This window comes from Molothrus aeneus, chromosome Z (assembly GCF_037042795.1).
Source record: "Molothrus aeneus isolate 106 chromosome Z, BPBGC_Maene_1.0, whole genome shotgun sequence".
Taxonomy (NCBI): domain Eukaryota; kingdom Metazoa; phylum Chordata; class Aves; order Passeriformes; family Icteridae; genus Molothrus; species Molothrus aeneus.
The window spans coordinates 22,529,037-22,551,203 of NC_089680.1; the positions used below are offsets into that span (position 1 = coordinate 22,529,037).

Genomic DNA, 22,167 nt, shown 5'->3' on the forward strand with positions numbered 1-22,167 from the left:
ATCCAGGGAGCATCACTGGTTCCCATACACAGAATAGTGAAACAAGCTACTTTCCAGACAGACAGTCTATGCTGCATTAATGGACAAATTGTGAATTTTGGATGGAGAAAACAATATTCTTTTCCTTTTTGCATTTTAGCACATGACTATTTTCTTCTCTAATCTTTCAGTTGTGCTGGTGCCAAATATGTTATGAGGTAATGTTTGCTCCAGACAAGTCTTCAGTTCCAGTCATCTGTCAAAGGGAAAAGTGAAATAGTGGTGCTGCTTCCACACCTGGCCCTTGAACAAATCTATGGTACTGTATCTTAGCACCTTACAAATTAATTATCATTTGCTTGCATTGGAAAACAATGGAGGAGATCACATTGAAAAGCCTTCTATCCATCTTTGTCAAGAGACCGACTTGAACACAAACTTGAAGATATTAAAGTAGCTCTTCCTTACCATTTTATCTAAGCCAAAGACATTCCTCATCAAGCTATCTTATGGCTGACTGAACTCTCCAAAAATAAATGGAAGGAACTTACATGTGGTCAATTGTCAACACTATCCCTCTCTCACTCCTCCTAATGTTTGGCTGGATAGTGACTTCCCACCAATGTCTGGCAGTCTTTAACCAGTACTCCTTCCTCCTGCCAACTCCACTCACACATTAATACTGTAAAAATAGTTCTATTTTCTTTTCATTTCATATTTAGAATCATAGAATAGTCTGTATGGGAAGGGATCTTTAGAAGTCATCTAGTCCAGGGCATCTGCGATGAGAAGGGACATCTTCAACTAAAGTAGTTTGCTCAAAGCCCCATCCAACCTGGCATTGAACACTTCAAGACATGATGCATCCAAAACTTATCTGGACAACCTGTTCCAGTGCCTCACCACCTTTGTTGTAAAAAACTTCTTCCTTACATCTGGTCTGAATCTACTCTCTCACAGGTTAAAACTATTACCTCTTGTCCTATCACAGCAGACACTGTTAAAAAGTCTGTCCCTATATTTCTTACAGGATCCTTTTAGGTACTGGAACACTGCTGTAACATCCCCATGGAGCCTTCTCTTTTCTAGGCTGAACACCTCCAGCTCTCTCAGTCTGTCTTCATAGGAGAGGTGCTCCAGCACCCTGGCTATCTGTGTGGGCACCTCTCTAACAGATCCACGTAATTCTTGTACTGAGAGCCCCAGAGCTGGATGCATTATTCCAAGTGGAGTCTCACAATTGTGGAGAAGGAGGGGCAGAATCCCCTCCCTGGCCCTGCTGCCCACGCTGCTTTGGATGCAGCCCAGGACACGTTTGGCTTTCTGGGCTGTGAGTGCCCATGGCTGGGTCATGTCCAGCCTCTCATCCACCAGCACCCCCAAGTCCTCCACAGCAAGGCTGTTCTCAATCCCTTCATTCCCCAGACAGCATTTAGCTCACATACAGATCAGGAGGGCCTTTCAGGTTGTTCAAAAGTAGCAATGCAGAGTATTCAGCCCAAATTCAGGAGAATATAATATTGCAAGAACTGTCCTGCCCATCATTATTTTAGCAGCCCTATCCTTTTGGGAATAAATGATATATGAAAATTAAATAACCTCAATACACCTCTTTATAGATACCTCTGTAATGTCCCAAAGGATATTACATATCAGATATTTTCTATATCAGAATCACACATTGTTACTGCCAGACTGATTAAAAGCGTTGCTTACCAGTTTTCAAATAAATCTGTATTTCCTTAGTTTATAAGCCTTCCATAAAAGTGACTGCTGACAATCATATCACTAAATAACACTAAAATGAGTACTTATAGAGTGTTCAACAGCTTTGACACTTTGAAATTATGATTTAGTGTAATGTATTAAAATTATCAATTTATTTTATATTTTCTAGAATTCATTCTATATTTTCCCTTCTAGAGGCAGGGGAAAAAAAAACTTATTACAGAAATATGCATGTTTTTTTTATAAACAAGCTTTGTTTTGCATATCCTTCAGTATCAAGCTATTTTTCATAGACATAAAATCCATATAAATTTACACACCATATATATATATATACACTTTTATAGAGAAAAAAAATCTTAAGACTCACTCTGTCCTTATCAGAATTTTTAAACACTCACACATATATAAATTTTATATATATATATATATATGTGCACATTCCTTTAAAATGTGTTGTTAGGAGGGGCATGCAGTTTGTCCTATTTATTTTACTTGAAAAAGGCCTCTGTGCTAAATTCTGAACCAGTAAGGTCACAGAACATGCAGCACATGCTGCTCAGGAGCTGGATGTACACACCATACCATACATGGTGATTTTGGCATGTTGGCTCAGTCAACTCTTAGAAAAGCAAAGGCTCATGGTGTTTCTCCAGCTAACAGTCCAATAAAGAGAAAACTTTGCCCTGAAAAATGAAAGTAAGCATGCTTAAAGAATTACTGAAAAATGCAAATAATACATTCTAATAGTACATTTTAGTTGTTATAGTCATTTCCGGTCTAATCTAGACTACTACTCTTCAAATTGCTCAGTACTTTTTAATTTCATACAGCACAGTACCTAAAAAAAGAAAAGTAATTGTGAAACACTGGAATCAAAGGTCTCAATCTCCTTAAATGAAGTGGTGATACTGTTATCTCCTTGACTAGCTGATCTAAGTAGTGTCTCTATACAATGTAGAATGGTTCCCAAGAAGTAACATGTGTAAACCTGCTTTTCTGCTTTCCCACCTACTTAAAATGGCATCACATACCTTACGGGGTCAAAATATGCATCTTTGGCTAATTGCCCACATTCTGGAATGTGTACTTCACTCACTTTATCTAATTTATCCCTTTGTGGTTAAATTTATCTCCTGCTGATACAGACATCATACAGAATTCCTTATATGATCACATACTTAATATCTGGGGAATCAACATGTGGTTTTTAGCCACATGCTGTTTGTGAGCAATTCTCTTGCAGTGCCACCAGCTAATTTCCATGAGCAGCAGTAGACCTTCACTAACATGAGGACTACTGTGTAATTCAGCTTCCCAACAGGGTGAATGAAAACCCCAGGATCTAGCAGGCTTCTAGTCCCAGTGCTGCCCCAAGATAGGGTCCTTGAGGAGTCACACACTCCCTTGCCTCTCAGCTCTGCTGACCAATGTTTCTGGGATGTGTTTGTGGCTCTTAGCTACAAGAGGAGCTTAGTATGTAGCCCTGAGGCAGTGAGGCTGCCCTTACCATCTCCCAGTTGAAATAACTGTATTGCAATAAAATCCCATCTCCTGTACCACATCAAAATATTGCACCTTCTGCAAGGGGTGGATAAAGTATTGCTTTTGAGCAACAATATATAATAAAAAGTAAGCAATCTTGGGTCAATATATTGATATCTTGCATACCTGCTGTTTAAATTTCAACGTAAGGGTCTATATGGTTCCAGATCTTTTGGGAAATATTCTATTGTGCACATAAAGGAGAAGGTGAAATTAAAACAATAAAACCCATTTTGGTTCCTAACTTTAGAGTCCCATTTTCATTATATGTAGCAAATGTCTACAAAAGTATGTTAGATTATGACTGATACTAATATAATTTTCACTTATTTTGCCTCAGATACATAAAAAAGACCAAAATCAGACACAAAACATCATCAAATCATAACAATTTGTGTATAATTTTTTGCATCTTTTTTTCTGTCCCTCTAGCTTGTCTGTGTTTATGACTCACCTATATGCCATTCTACTGGATCTATAACTCTCTACTGTAATGTTTTCTCATCACTGCTTTTTTCATGTATAGGCGTATATCTATGTTTCTATTGCTGGCTTGCTGTTGACTTTGACCCACAACGTGCTCCTCTTTTTTCTTCTGATCACAGGACTGCAGAAACAGACAAGCCTTCTAAACTTCTAATTTTTAGCTCTCTGGGAAAGGACACTGTATTAAAAGACAAAAGAAAGCAAACAGAAAAACCCCTTCTCTAAACTTCTGTGAAATTTTGCCATGATTTGGGGTGAGAGTGGAGATACCAAGAACAGGAAAAAACTTCAGCAGAGAAAATAATGTCAATGTTGCAGAATTTGAGTTTTCAAATACTGTTGCATTAAAATACCACATAACGAATACCTGGATAAATCAATAATAAATGTGGTTCCTCAATGACCATTAATTTATTTCAGGTTATTATTATTAATCCAGTTGTCATTGTATATTTTTTATGTTCTAGATTCTAACATAATAAGAAAACACTGAACAGTCCTCTAACAGGACTATGACAGTTCCTGAAGAAGACAACATTTTTTTCAAATAAAAATGCATTCACTGGTAACTTGCTTTGATTAGAAAACAAAAGACTACTGGAAGATTAAAAAATTATTAATTTGCTGTTAGTACATTAACTGTCATGCTTCTCTTTATTGAACAAAATACAGTTACAAAGAACACAGACCTAATTATCCAAACCACTCTAAAGAAGCTGCAAAAGAACAACAAAATTAATTATGGTATGAAAATTTATGATCACACTAATCAAGACAGCCAAGAGCCTATGACAATGGATAATACAAAAGCTGTAAACAAGTTATTTACCAAAAGCAATTACATGACATACAGAAGAGATCCACTTAGGGATACTTTTGCTTGGTAGGGCTATGAAGAAAATGCTGGATGAAATCCCACAAGTGGCTCATTTCAGATAAGAGACCAGTTTCAGAAAGCTCCATCACACACTTACCACCCATGCACAACAGAACACCCCTGGAAAAGACAGACATGTATACTTTGTACAAAGTATCTAAGGGCACAAATTGGTGCACTCCACGAAGGAAAACATCATTGGCATCCGTACAGCAAATTTGTTAAATGGAACATGCCAGATGATCTTGAGAAAAGGACAAGGATGATGACCTAAAAATCTGCCAAGTGGCTTCTGAATGAGGAAAATTACACACACAATAACAAGGAAAGTAAGGAAGCAGTATTATTCAAGTAGTAACACTTGCATATACAGCTCAACATCCTTCAAGCCATGGCAAACATCCAGAGCTTCAGAAAAAAGTGGGGGAACAAGGGGAGGGAGAAATAAATAAGGAGAGGATGTGTAATTCTTCCAATATTCTGTAGACATGTAGCCTGTCAACCTGTTATTAAAAGTTAAGAAGGAACAAATTCCCCACTGGTTTTGTATAATTAAAATCATTGAATATTTGTATTAAACTTTGCTTTCAGCAAGACATACTATGTTACTGAAGGAAAAATTGTTTATTTTTGCTGGTAGTGTTGAAGATGTATGAGGTGAAGAAGAGATAGAAGCATTAGAAAATGGTGCAATAGTTATAGCAATTCTATGAAAATAAGAGACTGCCAGCATTAAACTAATCACTTTATCCTTCCTTCCTTCCTTCCTTCCTTCCTTCCTTCCTTCCTTCCTTCCTTCCTTCCTTCCTTCCTTCCTTCCTTCCTTCCTTCCTTCCTTCCTTCCTTCCTTCCTTCCTTCCTTCCTTCCTTCCTTCCTTCCTTCCTTCCTTCCTTCCTTCCTTCCGCCACTTCCTTCCTTCCTTCCGCCACTTCCTTCCTTCCTTCCTTCCTTCCGCCACTTCCTTCCTTCCGCCACTTCCTTCCTTCCTTCCTTCCTTCCGCCACTTCCTTCCTTCCGCCACTTCCTTCCTTCCGCCACTTCCTTCCTTCCGCCACTTCCTTCCTTCCGCCACTTCCTTCCCTCCTTCCCTCCTTCCCTCCTTCCCTCCTTCCCTCCTTCCTTCCTTCCTTCCTTCCTTCCTTCCTTCCTTCCTTCCTTCCTTCCTTCCTTCCTTCCTTCCTTCCTTCCTTCCTTCCTTCCTTCCTTCCTTCCTTCCTTCCTTCCTTCCTTCCTTCCTTCCTTCCTTCCTTCCTTCCTTCCTTCCTTCCTTCCTTCCTTCCTTCCTTCCTTCCTTCCCTCCCTCCCTCCCTCCCTCCCTCCTTCCTTCCTTCCTTCCTTCCTTCCTTCCTTCCTTCCTTCCTTCCTTCCTTCCTTCCTTCCTTCCTTCCTTCCTTCCTTCCTTCCGCCACTTCCTTCCGCCACTTCCTTCCGCCACTTCCTTCCGCCACTTCCTTCCTTCCACCACTTCCTTCCTTCCGCCACTTCCTTCCTTCCGCCACTTCCTTCCTTCCTTCCGCCACTTCCTTCCTTCCTTCCGCCACTTCCTTCCTTCCTTCCTTCCGCCATTCCTTCCGCCACTTCCTTCCTTCCTTCCTTCCGCCACTTCCTTCCTTCCTTCCTTCCGCCACTTCCTTCCTTCCTTCCGCCACTTCCTTCCTTCCTTCCGCCACTTCCTTCCTTCCGCCACTTCCTTCCTTCCACCACTTCCTTCCTTCCTTCCTTCCGCCACTTCCTTCCGCCACTTCCTTCCTTCCGCCACTTCCTTCCGCCACTTCCTTCCTTCCTTCTGCCACTTCCTTCCTTCCGCCACTTCCTTCCTTCCTTCCGCCACTTCCTTCCTTCCTTCCTTCTGCCACTTCTGCCACTTCCGCCACTTCCTTCCGCCACATCCTTCCGCCACTTCCTTCCTTCCGCCACTTCCTTCCGCCACTTCCTTCCTTCCGCCACTTCCTTCCGCCACTTCCTTCCTTCCTTCTGCCACTTCCTTCCTTCCGCCACTTCCTTCCGCCACTTCCTTCCTTCTGCCACTTCCTTCCTTCCGCCACTTCCTTCCTTCCTTCTGCCACTTCCTTCCTTCCTTCCTTCCTTCCTTCCGCCACTTCCGCCACTTCCGCCACTTCCTTCCTTCCTTCCGCCACTTCCTTCCGCCACTTCCTTCCTTCCTTCCTTCCTTCCTTCCTTCCTTCCTTCCTTCCTTCCTTCCTTCCTTCCTTCCTTCCTTCCTTCCTTCCTTCCTTCCTTCCTTCCTTCCTTCCTTCCTTCCTTCCTTCCTTCCTTCCTTCCTTCCGCCACTTCCTTCCTTCCTTCCGCCACTTCCTTCCGCCACTTCCTTCCGCCACTTCCTTCCGCCACTTCCTTCCTTCCTTCCTTCCGCCACTTCCTTCCTTCCTTCCTTCCTTCCTTCCTTCCTTCCTTCCTTCCTTCCTTCCTTCCTTCCTTCCTTCCTTCCTTCCTTCCTTCCTTCCTTCCGCCACTTCCTTCCTTCCTTCCGCCACTTCCTTCCTTCCGCCACTTCCTTCCTTCCTTCCTTCCGCCACTTCCTTCCTTCCGCCACTTCCTTCCTTCCGCCACTTCCTTCCTTCCGCCACTTCCTTCCTTCCTTCCTTCCTTCCTTCCTTCCTTCCTTCCTTCCTTCCTTCCTTCCTTCCTTCCTTCCTTCCTTCCTTCCTTCCTTCCTTCCTTCCGCCACTTCCTTCCTTCCTTCCGCCACTTCCTTCCTTCCTTCCTTCCGCCACTTCCTTCCTTCCGCCACTTCCTTCCTTCCGCCACTTCCTTCCTTCCTTCCTTCCTTCCTTCCGCCACTTCCTTCCTTCCGCCACTTCCTTCCGCCACTTCCTTCCTTCCTTCCTTCCGCCACTTCCTTCCGCCACTTCCTTCCGCCACTTCCTTCCGCCACTTCCTTCCGCCACTTCCTTCCTTCCGCCACTTCCTTCCTTCCGCCACTTCCTTCCTTCCGCCACTTCCTTCCTTCCGCCACTTCCTTCCGCCACTTCCTTCCTTCCGCCACTTCCTTCCTTCCGCCACTTCCTTCCGCCACTTCCGCCACTTCCTTCCTTCCTTCCACCACTTCCTTCCTTCCGCCACTTCCTTCCTTCCTTCCGCCACTTCCTTCCTTCCTTCCTTCCGCCACTTCCTTCCTTCCTTCCGCCACTTCCTTCCTTCCGCCACTTCCTTCCTTCCGCCACTTCCTTCCTTCCGCCACTTCCTTCCTTCCTTCCTTCCGCCACTTCCTTCCTTCCGCCACTTCCTTCCTTCCGCCACTTCCTTCCGCCACTTCCTTCCGCCACTTCCTTCCGCCACTTCCTTCCTTCCGCCACTTCCTTCCACCACTTCCTTCCTTCTGCCACTTCCTTCCTTCCGCCACTTCCTTCCTTCCTTCCTTCCTTCCTTCCTTCCTTCCTTCCTTCCTTCCACCACTTCCTTCCGCCACTTCCTTCTGCCACTTCCTTCCTTCCGCCACTTCCTTCTGCCACTTCCTTCCTTCCTTCTGCCACTTCCTTCCTTCCTTTTGAATGAATGAATTGGTAGCCAAGAGAAGTCCAAGTCTAAAAGCTACAGTAGAATAAATAAATGTTTAGTTAAAGGCCTGGAAAAAAAAAAACCTAAAAGGAAATACATACCTCAAAAGATTAAGGGACATCATAAGAAGTTAAGTGTTTATCATATTAAAGATCCAGTTACCTTCTCAGTTATTTGCTTCTGTCCATACTTGCCTCAAAACTCTTTTCCAATGGGCAATATATTATTGCACATAACTATTCAAAACATTTCCAGTGAGATTTCTGTGCCTGTTCATGAATGTTGCTAGAGGAATTCCTTGAGTGAAAATCCAGGGCTATCCTCTATTCTATTTTCATAACTTCCTCTGAACTCCCTTTACAGATTTTTTTCAATGTTCTCTTTCTTGGAAATTAAATTATGGCAAAATTTATGGCACAGATACCATATTTAAGGAAATGGTTTCAAAGTAGCACCTACACACTCTATTCAGGAAATGCCACAGAATGCCTTTTTTTTTGCTTTATTTACTCTGCTTAAACACAAAAAATAATGCTGCTTTGCTTTTCTTAAGTAGTTTACCATTGGAGTTAAGAATAATAAACATAGGTTACTTATGTTCATTTAATCTTTTGATTTATGTAAACAAGATTTCTAAAGGCAGATCTATCCTCTTTGACCAAGTAATTAAAAACAGTACTCATATATTTAATTTTCATAACCCAAGATGTCAAACTACTTGTTGCTACTGAAGATAAACACAATCTCAAATTTCAGAGTTTGGATAATGTACTTAATTATTTGAAAATGGTTTCAGATTATATCTGCCTTACTATGTCTTTTAAAATTCATATTTCATTCTTTTGTGACTGAATTACTTTTTTTCTTTGCATCCAAGAACCATCAGCTTTCAATGTCCTCCAATGATTTCCTATTTTCCAGATTGTGTTGAAAAAATGAAAGACATGTTTCTTCTGCTCAGCTATGAGAATGTTAACAGAGAATTTCTACCTGTTGCTGACTGGAAAGGAACAGTTCCAAACACTTACTATTTGAGGCTCCATAGATGTTTGCTTTCCTTTATTTAAAGGGAAAAAAACAAACATTACCAACAAAAAAATGAAAACCACACAAACAAAAAAATTTTGTCATGAGCATATTTCTTGCTGGACTCCTCAGAGACATGACACAAGCTGAAGTGATTTGAAGCTATAACCTAACCCCAATAATTTCATTCTCTTACTATTGCTGTATGGGAGAATCCTTAGATTTCTCAACATAATGATATGTGATTTCTAAGAAACAAGTCACACTGAAAGGAGGAGGGAAGGGCTCACCTCTTAAACAGTTAACAAAAAAAAAAATGCTCTAGTTAGGTTCTTAGCTTTGAAAGAGTTTTTCAAATTCCTATTTCTCACTCTTTCACAACTTTGAATTCAGCAGCAAGTGAAAAAGATGCTGTTAAACATGAACAACAACAACCAAATTAAAAATTCCACAATTTCAGAATCCACATATTTAGATTAAATACACACAAAACCATGCCTTACTAATGACATGGGAAGTATATCCAGGTTGCCATGTGGCCATATACTTCTTTTAGTCATTTTAGCACACACTGAAGATGATTTGAACTCTCTTAAATTTTACAATTCAGTGTAAGTTATTTGTCCTTCTCAGAGGTACAAGTATACATCCCAGAGTTTTTAAGAAACTAGGATTCTTTAAATCCACAGGTTTTAGATTTCAGAACAAGTGGAAAAACTTCTATAGGTTAAGTTGAACTCCATGCTATCTTCATCTTATAGGACCATCTGAATTTTTCAAATCAGAGCAGTTTACATAGACAGTCTTTCTTCCTGACATTTTGAAATACTTAGACAAGGCAAACAGAAGCAAAGCCACTATAAAACAGCAAAAATATAAACAGTGTGAAGTGTTTCTCATGTACTTCTAGAAGTTTAAAAACAAACAAAAATTCTCCTGCTTTGCTAAAATAGGACATAGAAGAAAAAAATAATTCTTGTAAAGATTCTTTTGGACTTAAGATATTTGACGTTTTGTGCTTTTTATGCAATCAAGAATCCATTCTCAATTCCAAGTTCATAACACATGCTAGTATTCAGACAAACACTCCTACTGCAAGTACTGCAAATGTACCAAAAACTCAGTTTGAGCAATTACAGTTATCAGGTTCAATATTCCACTTCCAATCTTGGTCACAATAAGGTGTCAGTATTATACAGACAACTAGCTAAACACATACACAAATATGAAGAATTGTAGGTAGAATCTTTCATGAAAGTGGTGTCTCCAGATGAAAAGATGTACTGTCAGTTCTTTGGTTTCTCTCTCTTGTGTTTTAGCTAGGCTAAAGAGTTGACATTGCACAGTATTTAAACAGTGGAAATTTCTTCCTGATTTTTGTTCTAGAAATTGCTTTCCAGACCATGATTTTACCCAGCATTCCAGACAAATTTATCAGTAGCTGTAAACTTGGAAAAAGCTGAATATCATTTCTAAAGCAGGGATAATGATGGGAAAAGCACTGAGAAAGATTTTGAAGGATGTGTTTATACAATGCAGGCTTTGGGGAGGAAACATATAATCTTGCTATTACAAGTAAGAAAAATGCTGCCAGCAGATGCTTAGTTGAATTTCAGAGCTGTCATGTGGAAAAATCTAACTTCAACTATTTTAAACATAATTTTCAGGTGTTAATCCTGTAATCTGAAAATACCCAGCTGTTAATCCTGTAATCTGACAACACCCAGCTAGCAAAAATGCAGCTACCAGAGATTCTGCCATTAAAGCCTGTGGTTTTCACAGCAGTTATTTAAATTGCAATTTCTTCTGAATAACTTTGTCAAGAACTAGGTTGTGCTATGTACTTCCTGAAGAACATACAAATTCCTGCTTTGAAACCATACAAAAAATATAAAAGACACAAGAAAATATAAAGCCTCATCTCTGTTTTACAACTAGAAAAGCCATATAAAGAACGCAAAATACAGTGTACATTAGAAGCATTAGAAACTCAAGACCTCAGCTTGATCCTGTGGCAGGATCTCTGAACAAAATATCCCCTTCTTTGAGTAGGCTTATATGGGGACAGGAAGAAAAATCTGGAGGTAGAAAGTTTTTAAGAGGAAAAGGAAAATAAAAAGGAGCCCTGTTTCTCAAAAAAAAAAAATTTCAGATTCAATGCAAAAATTTAATTTTTATCATCATGTTTGAGAACAGCTCCATTAATTTCAGGAGAGACGGAAATAAGGACATGGAAAAAGGCAATTTTAGCATGTTAAGACTGACCAGGAAAACATGCTCCATCATTTCAGAGATTTGATTAGACAAATTGTTGCTACAATTTAAAATGGAAAGAGGTAAGAAGAAAAATAAAATAAAAGAATCCTACCCCTCAGGAAATCTTAAAAATCGGGAGAAAAATGAAAATCCAAACACCACATATCCTCCACCAAAACCTTATGAACAACTTGCAGGTCTCATTAGCTAAATTAATTTAAGAATGGTCCACTTTGACCTGGTACAAAGTACAAAGTTTCACACAATTACAGAAGAAAAAAATATATTTCAAGTATAATTAAGTTACTTGGTTTTGCTTTTGGGGTTTTGTTGTTGTTGCTTGTTTTATTTTTTTGGTTTGGTTTGATTGTTTTTGTTTTTTTTTTTACTTTAAACATAACGAAAATGAAGGCTTCAAAAGGAATAAGAATAGTTTCTAAAATTCCTAAAATCCCTGAAAGGAAGGTTTTCCTAGGGAGAATTTTCTTCTGTTAAATAGATATTTCATTAAAATGTGTTCAACTACAACTTTAAAATCACTTCCCAGCATTGTCTTTTAGTACCAGGTCTAACAATTTTCTGGATTTCATATTCACATATGCAGTTAGTACAGTCATTTTTCCCACTATCAATGGTGCACTCACTTTTATACCATCTCTCCGAAATATTAATATTAACATCTCTTTTCATCTTGCTGTCCCCTGACTGACACAGGTCAGTCAGTCAGGGGAAGTGCAGAAACTTCTTCCTGTCTGATGAATTCTGCTGTATTTCTTCATCTGAACAGCAACCAAGTATCAAATCCTCCTGGGTTTTTTTCCCTTATGTGTCTTTTCTAGCAGATAAAAATATTCTTCACCGCATGGCTGTTCAGCGTCTAGTAGATTTCTCTGCTACTGCAGTAAGAAGTTTAAGTTAGCTTTCCAAATTATATCAGAAACTAATGGCATTTGAGTAACCCCTGTGCTCAGCTTCCTTGAACAAGCCAGTCATCAAATAATAAATCCTTTCTACACTATAAACTCACTATGATTTAACCAGGGCGGGTTTGTTTAAAATTTGCCATTGAAGGAGTGTATGTTCTACAATCACTGTTTCAAACAGATGTACATCAGAAAATCGAATAAATAAAACAATGCAAAGATAAGGCTATTTCCTGGTCTTTGACTCAAAACCCCAAATTAAATAGTTCTTGTTTCACTATGCTCATTTACTCTTGAAATGTAAATTACCTGTTAAAAAAATAAAATCTTTCCGTCTTCATTTCCACTGTCCTACCCCAACATGGTGTAGCAAAGCCCATAGAAATAACAAAGATGATCATGTCAACTCACTCATTTCTTTGGGAGTTAGCTTAAGTCAGGATAAGTGTGGCTACCCTCTATTTCATTTAAAAAATACTTAGAGAAGTAAAAAAAAAATCAAATAAAAGATGTAGCCACAGAGGAATAGTGTTCGGCTATTATATTATGTAGTAGTGTCATTCTTATACATAAATTCTTTCCTTCATGCCAACTTTTCATAGAATCCAAAAAAAATTGCAGTACAAGGGAAATCTGGTTTCTGCAGCCACCTGAGTTACACAGAGAATGGCATTATTATTGTAACAATGTCAAAATCCAAAAGCAAGTCCTTCTATTTAATGCACTTCATATACCCATTTAATCTGCAAGTCAAACCAAAACTAAATGAAACAATTACTGGCAGTTTTGTATAAATCTACTCTTCCATTATTAAATAGTTATTGGAAGAATACACATATATGGGGTTGGTTTAAAAAAAAATATAAGTACAGATTAAAATTCTGGGAAAACGCGGTTGAGTCAAAAGTAGCAGGATCCACAAGCCATATCTGGGACTGATGTAATGTAGTAATTATTTATGACGTTGAGCCATATAGAACTATGAAAAATCTGAAGCATGGATGCAAGACGTAGCTTTGTTTAATTCCTCTGATGGATGTTATTGGCCAAGATCAGATGGTCCTGCTAGGTGAGCCCCTCCATTCCCACACCAGCCTTGAACTGGCATGTAAGCAGCACATATAATACTGCTTTTGTCCACCCAGTAGAACATACTGAAAAAATAGGCTTTCTGTCGTTCAGCAGAACGCATTGTTGTAATACAATTTCACCTATTTTTGTTCAGTCCAATTGATGAAGCATCTTTTTAAAATATTTTTTCTTTTCTTCTTCTACTTGAAGAAATGTAACTGTGTCCAACCACATGAGTGATCTAGCCATCCCAGAATGTATTCTAGGATAACCTCTGCAGCTCCAATAGATGTATTTCTAAAAGGCCTTTGAGTGCCTCTTTGCTTTCCACTTCTCCCCCTCTTGGTAGCTTTCCTTGCACATACATGTTCAACAATTATGCTGACTGCACATTTCTCTCAAAAGGCATAAAAAATATACCCTTAAGACTGAAAAGGGTGTAAAGAGTTTAATTAACTTTAATAGGGGCATGACTCAGATGCACATGGCATTATTCACCAAGTCTTGTAAACGACATGTTACTTTGTTATTACACTGCTTACTGTAACAGAAACATCTTGCTTGCAGGTGGGACAGAACTGCAAATTCAGAATGCAAAGTGCCTTAGGGTGTGCAACAGCAACATCTACCCATGCTGTACATGTTGCTATTGCACACCCTAAGGCACTTTGCATTCTGTCATAGGAAGATTTAAAATACAGGACTAGAAGCATACAGGGAATACTGTAAAATGGTAAAGTGGTGCAAAATTCAGCTGATGACTTGCTAGTCTATTTACCATACATCATCCAATAGAAGACTTCATCACTTTTCATCATCTTCTAGATCACGGGCAAGGCATATTTTATTGTGTTTTTCATAAAAAAACCCAAACAAAAACAAAAAACAACCCAAACAAAAACTCCCAAACAAACAAACAAACAAATGAAAGAAAGGATACTGAAGAGCAAAATTCTTGAAGTGTGGAAGTGTGGATTACAGTGAAAAAATTTTTTTTTTCTTTTTCATGTTAAGTGAAAGGCTAAGAAAAGTCTAAGGAAAACATTCAATTTCTAATCAAGACTTTCAAAAATCCTGATACAAAACACAGGCCTATCTGATAGCCACACAGAATTCTTTAATCCTTGGGAAAAACTAGCAGCAATAATTTGCATCCTCTGAGGTTCCCATAAAGCTCTAGTAGTATTCACTTCATGCACCCAATGTGAACTTCTACACTAAGAACAGAGATGCATTTAAATTTTAATTTTAATTTAATTTTAATTTCTATTCTCTTACAATAGAAATTAAAATTAAATTTAAAATAAAATTTAAATCCATCTAGAATAGAAATTTAAATGCATCTAGAATAGAAATTTACAGGGGTATGAAACTGGAATATGATACTAGCAATCTAATCCAGATTATCAAAAATTATACCTCCACTTTTAGAAGAGTATATTCATCAAACAATTCTGCCATCACTCATTAATGATCACAGAATATTCCCTGTCTGTACTTAATTGTATGGTAGCATTATCAACCCAATCATTACAGGAAATATTCATGAAAAGGGAAGTATTTTTAAGCCTGTGAAACTGGCATTCATAACTAAATGAGGAAAGAAATAAAGTTTCAAATCAGATAGATGCCACAGAAATATAGTTTTTTCTTTTCCCTTTATCTTCATGAGGCAAAAGCTATTACAGAAGAGGGGTTTATTTGGGTCAAGAAGAACTAATAATATTTTTAGAGATCTTGTCAAAAACTGTACAATCAGTCAGTGCTGAAATATTCCCATCACCTCTGTTTATCTCTGAACCTGTTGTAGCTCTTTTTTAATCTTCAGTAAGAATTCAAAAACCCTTGATTCACCCTACCTTGTATACATGCCTATTAACTTGAAAATAGGACTGCTGTAGGATCCATATGTGATAGCACTTTGTGAATAACCTGACTTTGGTGCAACAGGAGAAGAGGAAGTATCGCTTCTTTTCCTGCACATATTCACATATGCACATATTCACATATGGCCTATGAAAATGTGTGAAAATGCTGAGGGCTTAAATCTCTAGTGAGTCGTCAGCTATGAATGCTCAGAGATCTGTAACTTAAAGAAACTTATTCTTACTTTCATAATTCCAGCAATCGACATCTCCAGTGCAAGTCCTTTCTCTTGCTAAATATTTAACCCTTCTTCACAAAGAAACTAAGGGGACTGAAAGTTTTCATGGCAGAAAGGTCATAAGAACTGCCTAAAATTAAATTTTGTCCCATACACCTGAATTCTCAGAAATGGCAATACAGTTTTCCATTAATCCTTCCTAAAAACAGTCAGTTGAACTTACTACAGGTTGAAGTTAGCCCACCATGGTAAAACCCTAGCCCAAAGTGTTTTCTTAAATTAAAGAGCAGCTCTGCAGGAAAAGACTGGGCACAGGCAGAGCTGGTAGACACAAAACTGACCATTAGCCAGTAATGTTTCCCTTGCACCAGAGAAGGCAAATGTTATCCTGGTCTGCATTAATCAAATGACTGCCAGTAATCTGAGGGAAGTGATCCTTCCCATCAATTCAGCCCTGATGAAGCCATGCCTGGAGCCTTGTGTCTGGTTCTAGGCTCCCCAGCACACGAGAGAGATGGACATGCAAGAGGAGTCCAAAATGGCCACAGTGATGATGGGGGAACTGGACTGACAGGCTGAGAGGGACTGTACAGCCTGGAGAAAGGCAGGTTTGGGGAGATCCTATTAATGGATATAAATACCTAAAGGGAGGGTGCAAAGTCAGGCTCTTTTCAGTGGTGCCCAGCAAGAGAATATGAGGCAGTGTTTGCAGACTGGAGCACAGGATGCTCACTCTGGACACTAGGACACTCTGAGGGTGAGCCCTGGAATAGGTTTCCAAGAGAGGTGGTGGAGTCTCCTTCTCTGAAGACAGTCAAAAGCTGCCTGGACATGATCCTGGGCAGTTGGCTCTATGAAACCCTGTTTGACTGGGGGGTTGGACAGGATGATGTCTAGAGGTCTCTGCAAACCTTATTCAGACTATGATTCTGTGATTCTAATTGGAAGAGAAGGGTGAAACAACAGGAAGTTCAATATGTCAGATGTTCATGTAAAAAAATATATACCTCACTGTGATTTTTTGCCTTGAGTTGAAAATATATCCAAGAACCCATTTGATCTATTACAAATCTAAAAAGAAAACTCTAGTCATTAAAGTAACAGAAGTTTATTTAAACCTTCCACAAGAACATGAAACTACTTTTGAGTTTGCTCAAATTTAATATTGCCAGTCATAATTAGGTTCATCGATATAATTTTGATCACAATGTTTCCACGATTTATGCAAAACACAGTACAAAACTGGTTGGATGGGTACAAAACTGCTTTCAAGATGGCTGTACATGAAGCAAGTAGGGGCATGGTGATATTTTAGCACTGGCTGACTAATTGACCCCTATAAATACAGTACTTGTATCCTAATATTTTGTCCTCATCTCATGTTTTTCCTGCAGTCTTATCTGAAATGACTCCTGATTAAAGCATTTTGATCCTATAACAATAATATGGTCAGTTTTTCAAAGTTATGTAGTGTGTTTTTATTTTCACTATCTTTGACTGGCTTTATTTTCAACTTTGGCCAATAGAAGAGAAGTTATAGCCTGCTCTGGACAATGGACCAAAACTCACTGGATTTTCACTTGGTAAGTATTTTTCTGGGGAAGGATAAAGGTAACTGCTTAGTGTTATTAAACAGTTATATAATTATTTTGTTATTACATGCAACTGTTTTAAAAAGATGCTCTATTCCCCATATGACTATTTTCTGGTACACAAAACACTGCCACTTTACTTCCCTCTGCCCTGTAACATATGTTGTGAACATAAAAAGGGTACACTGTAGCAAGCACAATAATTTAAATACAAAATAGAACAGCACATAGCAAATATGTAGCTCAAATAGTCTGAGAATACAATGGCCACCATGCAAAATCTGTTTATCAATGGCCTACATTTGCTTACAGCCCTTCCAGACCTAAACCTGCTCACACCCAGTCAGCCCATAAAACACATGTGCACATGCACTTATCCACAAAGCTCATACATGAAGTTTTAGGCAGAGTAAAAAACTGCATCTGCTACAATAACTATTGTGTACAATGCAATTTTAGACACTAGTTTAGGTTCTTTTGTTGGGATATCTACTATAATCACAACTACAAATATGAAAAAATAAGTACCTGTGAGAAGAATCACCCTAATAAGAGAAGTTCCACTAAAGCCATTTATAGACCCAAAGGAGAAAAAAATTATGAAGGAAAAAAAAAGAAAAAGTTGTATAAATTAAAAATTATGGGAAAAAATTAAAAGGAAATTGAAATTCCACAGAAACACTGAACTGAGAATGCAGTAGGAGCACATGCCAACCCAAGCAAATTCATACTTAATTCTAAAATAGAGCTCAAAAAGAGTTCAGATCCACATTTATTAATAGATCATACTTATTACTACTGAAAAGACCCAGTTTGATCTAGTTTAAAAACAGTAATAACTATTTAAATAATAAATAAAATAGTAATAGCAACAACACATGATTCTAAGACTCAGTTTATTTCTCCTTAAAAATTTTTAAAGTAATTTAAAAAGAATGAAAGAAAGAAAAGTATTATAAGTATTTAGCATGCTCTTTTGTCCCATACCTGGAAATGTTCAGAGTCAGGCTGCATGGGGCTTTCAGCAACTTAGCCTGATGGAAGGTGTCCCTGCCCATGTGAGGGAATTTGGAACCAGATTATACTTAGGTCTCTTTCAATCCAAACCATGCTATGATAATATAGAATGGTATAGAAATATCATCCAAACCCTAAATATATGGTCATAGTAAATGAGAAGAATAATTTTTCACCTTAATTGGAATTTTAAATTAATAAATGCAGCATTACAGAATTGCAGCTTGTTTATATAGAGAGAGACATATACATACATACACACACAAACACACACACATATATATACATACACACACACACACACACACACATATATATATATATATATATATATATATATATATATATATACACCTTCTTTGTGATACAGGCATACAGGGGTCTAACCTGTGGCTGCTCAGTGAAGCATAACTTTAATCCCCACTTATTCCAGTATCTCGTACTACAAATGCAAGAAAAACAACAGGAGGTTTCCCAAGCTGCTTATGTTTTTGGCCCTAGGAAATGCTGTCCATGAGGACAATTGATTTTACTCGCACTAGCTGTGTGTAAATTTGAGACTAGAGGCAGAAGGCAGTGCCAAAATACTATTTCAAGAGTAACACTATCTCAGTAAGTGTAAAATGAAATTGTTGTAACTAAGTATCCAACATATAAACCAGGGGAAACTATACTGCCTGTTTCAGGTCCCAAGCCACTGCACTGCAAATCTATCACTCCACAATTTTCAAATGTAAACCTGAATAGTCTGCATTTGCTTGTAAAAGGAAATAAGGAGATATTTTAGTTCCTCACAAAGCAGAATTGCTTGCAAGAAAGGGAAAGCAGGTGCACCAGGCCAGGATAAGCAGGGAGAGAGCAGAGTGCCAGGGGGGATCAGCTCAATCTCAGAATCTCAGTCCTGGGAACAGAAATTGGGGGCAGGATTAAAGGAGGTGGCAGATGAGGTTTCCATTGCAGGATCACAGCTATTACAATTCTAGTGGACTGTATCAGAAAAGACAGCAGATGTCATTAGAGACAGGTCTTTTTTTTGGGCCAGTCTGGGCATCCTGAGGATACCAGTGCTACCAAAGCAACTTGCAACCTTTTTCAACAACTTTTCCAGTGACCTAGTCCTGTTCCAGTCCTGGCCACTTGCCTGCAGGTGCAGGCTGGCATCACACTTCATCCTTCATGGCATTCCACAGTGCTTTTGAATAGATTCCTTGCATGGAGCCCAAAGTGGTGCAATAACAGAAGGCAAAGAAACCTAACACAAAAATTTCTCTATCAAAACTAAAAACTTTACTCAGATGACTAGGCTAATTTGCACATGGATGTACAGTTACTGGAGAGGTTCAAGAGAGGAGAAAACATATTTCATGAGCACAGAAGGAGACCAAAAATTCAAATACAGAGAATTATGTGTCTAAGTTTATTTCAAGTAACCCTGTATTTTTTTAATTAAGGTGTTGTTTGTTGTTTTCTTGAGAGATTTAAGATATTGCCCTAAATACAAAAAATATCATCATAACTGAAATGTGCCATTACTTTTTAAAAATTCATCTTTGAAATTTAAGAACAAACTCAAAAGGGAACAGTTTTGGAGAGCCTGTCTACACTCTTTTTCTTTAAGGTACAAACAAAGGTGAAAGTGAGTTCGTATATTGTCTCCAGAGGGGTAACTGGTGCATCCTCAGTTTTTACTGGTATTATTATTATCACTATTTTATTTTATTTTGCAGGAGTCTGAAATAAAAGCTGAGCAATGGCAAATTGATGAATAAGCAAAACAAACTACCTGTAAAGCACGTAAGAGGATGTAAATTACACCCAAGGGAAACGCACTGACACGGCCCCGGCTCAGGTCTCGACTTTCGAAATAAACACCCATGTGAGAAATGCAGGCGGGGACTCTCTAAGTTTCTCTGTATCTTGGAGAGTATTTCCCCGCGATGAAGCAGGCTGAGAACCTCACTCCCGACACTCGGAAAAGCTCAGCAACATCGCAACTTTTACAACGACCCTTCCATCCTCCCTTCCAGGGATCTGGCGAGACCAGCCAGGCTCACGAGGACGTGCGCTCGGCACACCCAGCAGCCGGCAGAGTCCCCCTGCCGCCCGCCGTGCGGGCAGGGGCTGCGGGCAGCCGCGGCAGCTACCTGCCGGCCGAGGAGGAGCCCAGCGCGGCAGCGCAGCCCGGCCCGGGCGCCCGCGGCTGCCGCAGGTGCGAACCTCTCGCCGCCCCAGCGCGGCGGGGGAGCCGCGTCCCGGAGAGGCGGGCGGGGGTCCCGCGAACCCCCTTACCTGTGCGACGGCGAGGAGCCCCAGGGCGAGGGCGAGCGGGGAGGCGGCCGTGCCCCGGCGCTGCCCCGCGGCCATCCTGCTCCCGCGGCGCTCCGCCTGCCTCGGGCCGCCCCTGCGCGCCTCTGCGAGCGGCGCGGGGTGCGCGGCGCCTCCGGGCCCCGCAGGGCAGGGAGGTGCGCGGGGCGCGGCCCCCCGCTGCCGGACGGCGGGGAGGGAGGCGGGGAGCCGCCCACGACGGCCCGCCCCCGCCCCGAGGGTCCTCCGGGCAGGGGTGCGGACCGAGGGCGGACGGTGCGCCCGGGGCTCCGGCAGCGATGGGCGGCCTTGGGAGCGGGGCTCTCCGGAGAGGACGGAACGCACGGGCAGCCACAGGAGGTGCAGGCAGCGATGGGGAACACAGACAGAGAGGGCGAGGGCGAGGATTCGGTGTTTAGGAAGAGATGGGCGTGTGGGCAAGAACGGGGCACGCAGGCAAGCACAGAGCGCGCAGGCTGGAATGGACGTTCCAGGCTGAGGCAGATGGGGCTGGGGCACACAAGCAGGCATGGGGCATGCAGACGGGGATGGCGTATGCAGGCGGGCATGGGCCATGCAGGCCTGGATGGTTAAAGCAGGAGCAGGGTATATTGGCGAGGGTGGCTCTGTGCCAAGCACAAGGCAGGCAGTCACAGCCGGTCATGCAGGTGAAGGCTGTGCAGATCCAGGGACGGGCCCCCACCTGCCGTGGTGTACTGGTATACTTTCTTGGATGCACCTGCCTACCAAGCCTAAGAGAATTTCCAGGATATAAGCTGAAATACTGTAGTGCTGACTCCTGCTGCCCACATCTGCCTGGAGGTAAAGGCTGCAGGTGCTTAGCCAGGGGAGCAAAGCCCTTTCACAGAGCTAGCTCTCTCAGTTACCTTCAAGCCCTCACTTAAAGTTTTTGGCTACTACCTGCAACTCCGTCATCTGCTAACACAACAGTCAAAATTCAAGCTGTGATAAACAAGAATCTGACTAAAATTGTGTTGGCTGCTTGTGACAGGTTCGTGGCAACCCTTCTAAGTCTCTTTCAAAGCCATGTTGTAATTGCACACGTCCCTAAAGTTCCCACCATAAGCCTATCTGAATGCTCCCACACATTCTGGGCACATGTATTTAGATACTTGGATAATGCCTGGAAAATGTGCACCTCACTGACGAGCCAAATAAATCATATGGGAAGCAGCATGTGCAAGGACTAAAGACTGCCACATTTCTCTCCATCTCTTATGCATTATGTCAGACATTGTTGACAAAGACTTTGCCCTGTGCAGAGAAGGCATGGTGGGTTTGTGGCTCAGATCTACATGGGAAATCATAACAGCTCTTTCACACTGAGATTTATAACCTCTTTCATTTGATCATTCTTTAAAACCTGTTAATTATACAACAAACAAACTCCATGGTTAAGATTTTAGAAATTCTCTTTCAAGTACAGCTATGTGAAGCATAGTTGCTTAAATCGAAAAGTGCTTGATTATTCAAGTACACCAGGAATAATCTATGAATATGTATGACAGATGAACTTCTAGATTTTTGGTTTTCTTTTTACATATGGTAAAGAGACATATGGTTAGAAAAATACATAAACATTGTGCATAAACATTCTTGGTTTTAGCAGCATGTAATTATAGAGGTTAAGGCTTCTCTATGTATAGTGTGGTCTAAAGTATGTCTAAACACCACATGATCTGAGAAACAAAATCTGGCTCAACAAAAAAACATGGTTT

The 22,167-nt window shown here is 40.4% G+C and overlaps 1 protein-coding gene across 1 annotated transcript in view; it reads right to left on the reverse strand.

Moving 5' to 3' along the window:
* ADAMTSL1 (ADAMTS like 1) overlaps positions 1–20,503 on the reverse strand; it is a 401,766-nt gene extending 381,263 nt beyond the window's left edge. Inside the window, exon 1 of the mRNA XM_066568995.1 lies at positions 20,414–20,503. Within this exon, the coding sequence (XP_066425092.1) occupies positions 20,414–20,488 (75 nt within the window). The 5' untranslated portion in view covers positions 20,489–20,503. The remainder of the gene's footprint in view (positions 1–20,413) is intronic.
* Positions 20,504–22,167: the final 1,664 nt, after the last annotated feature.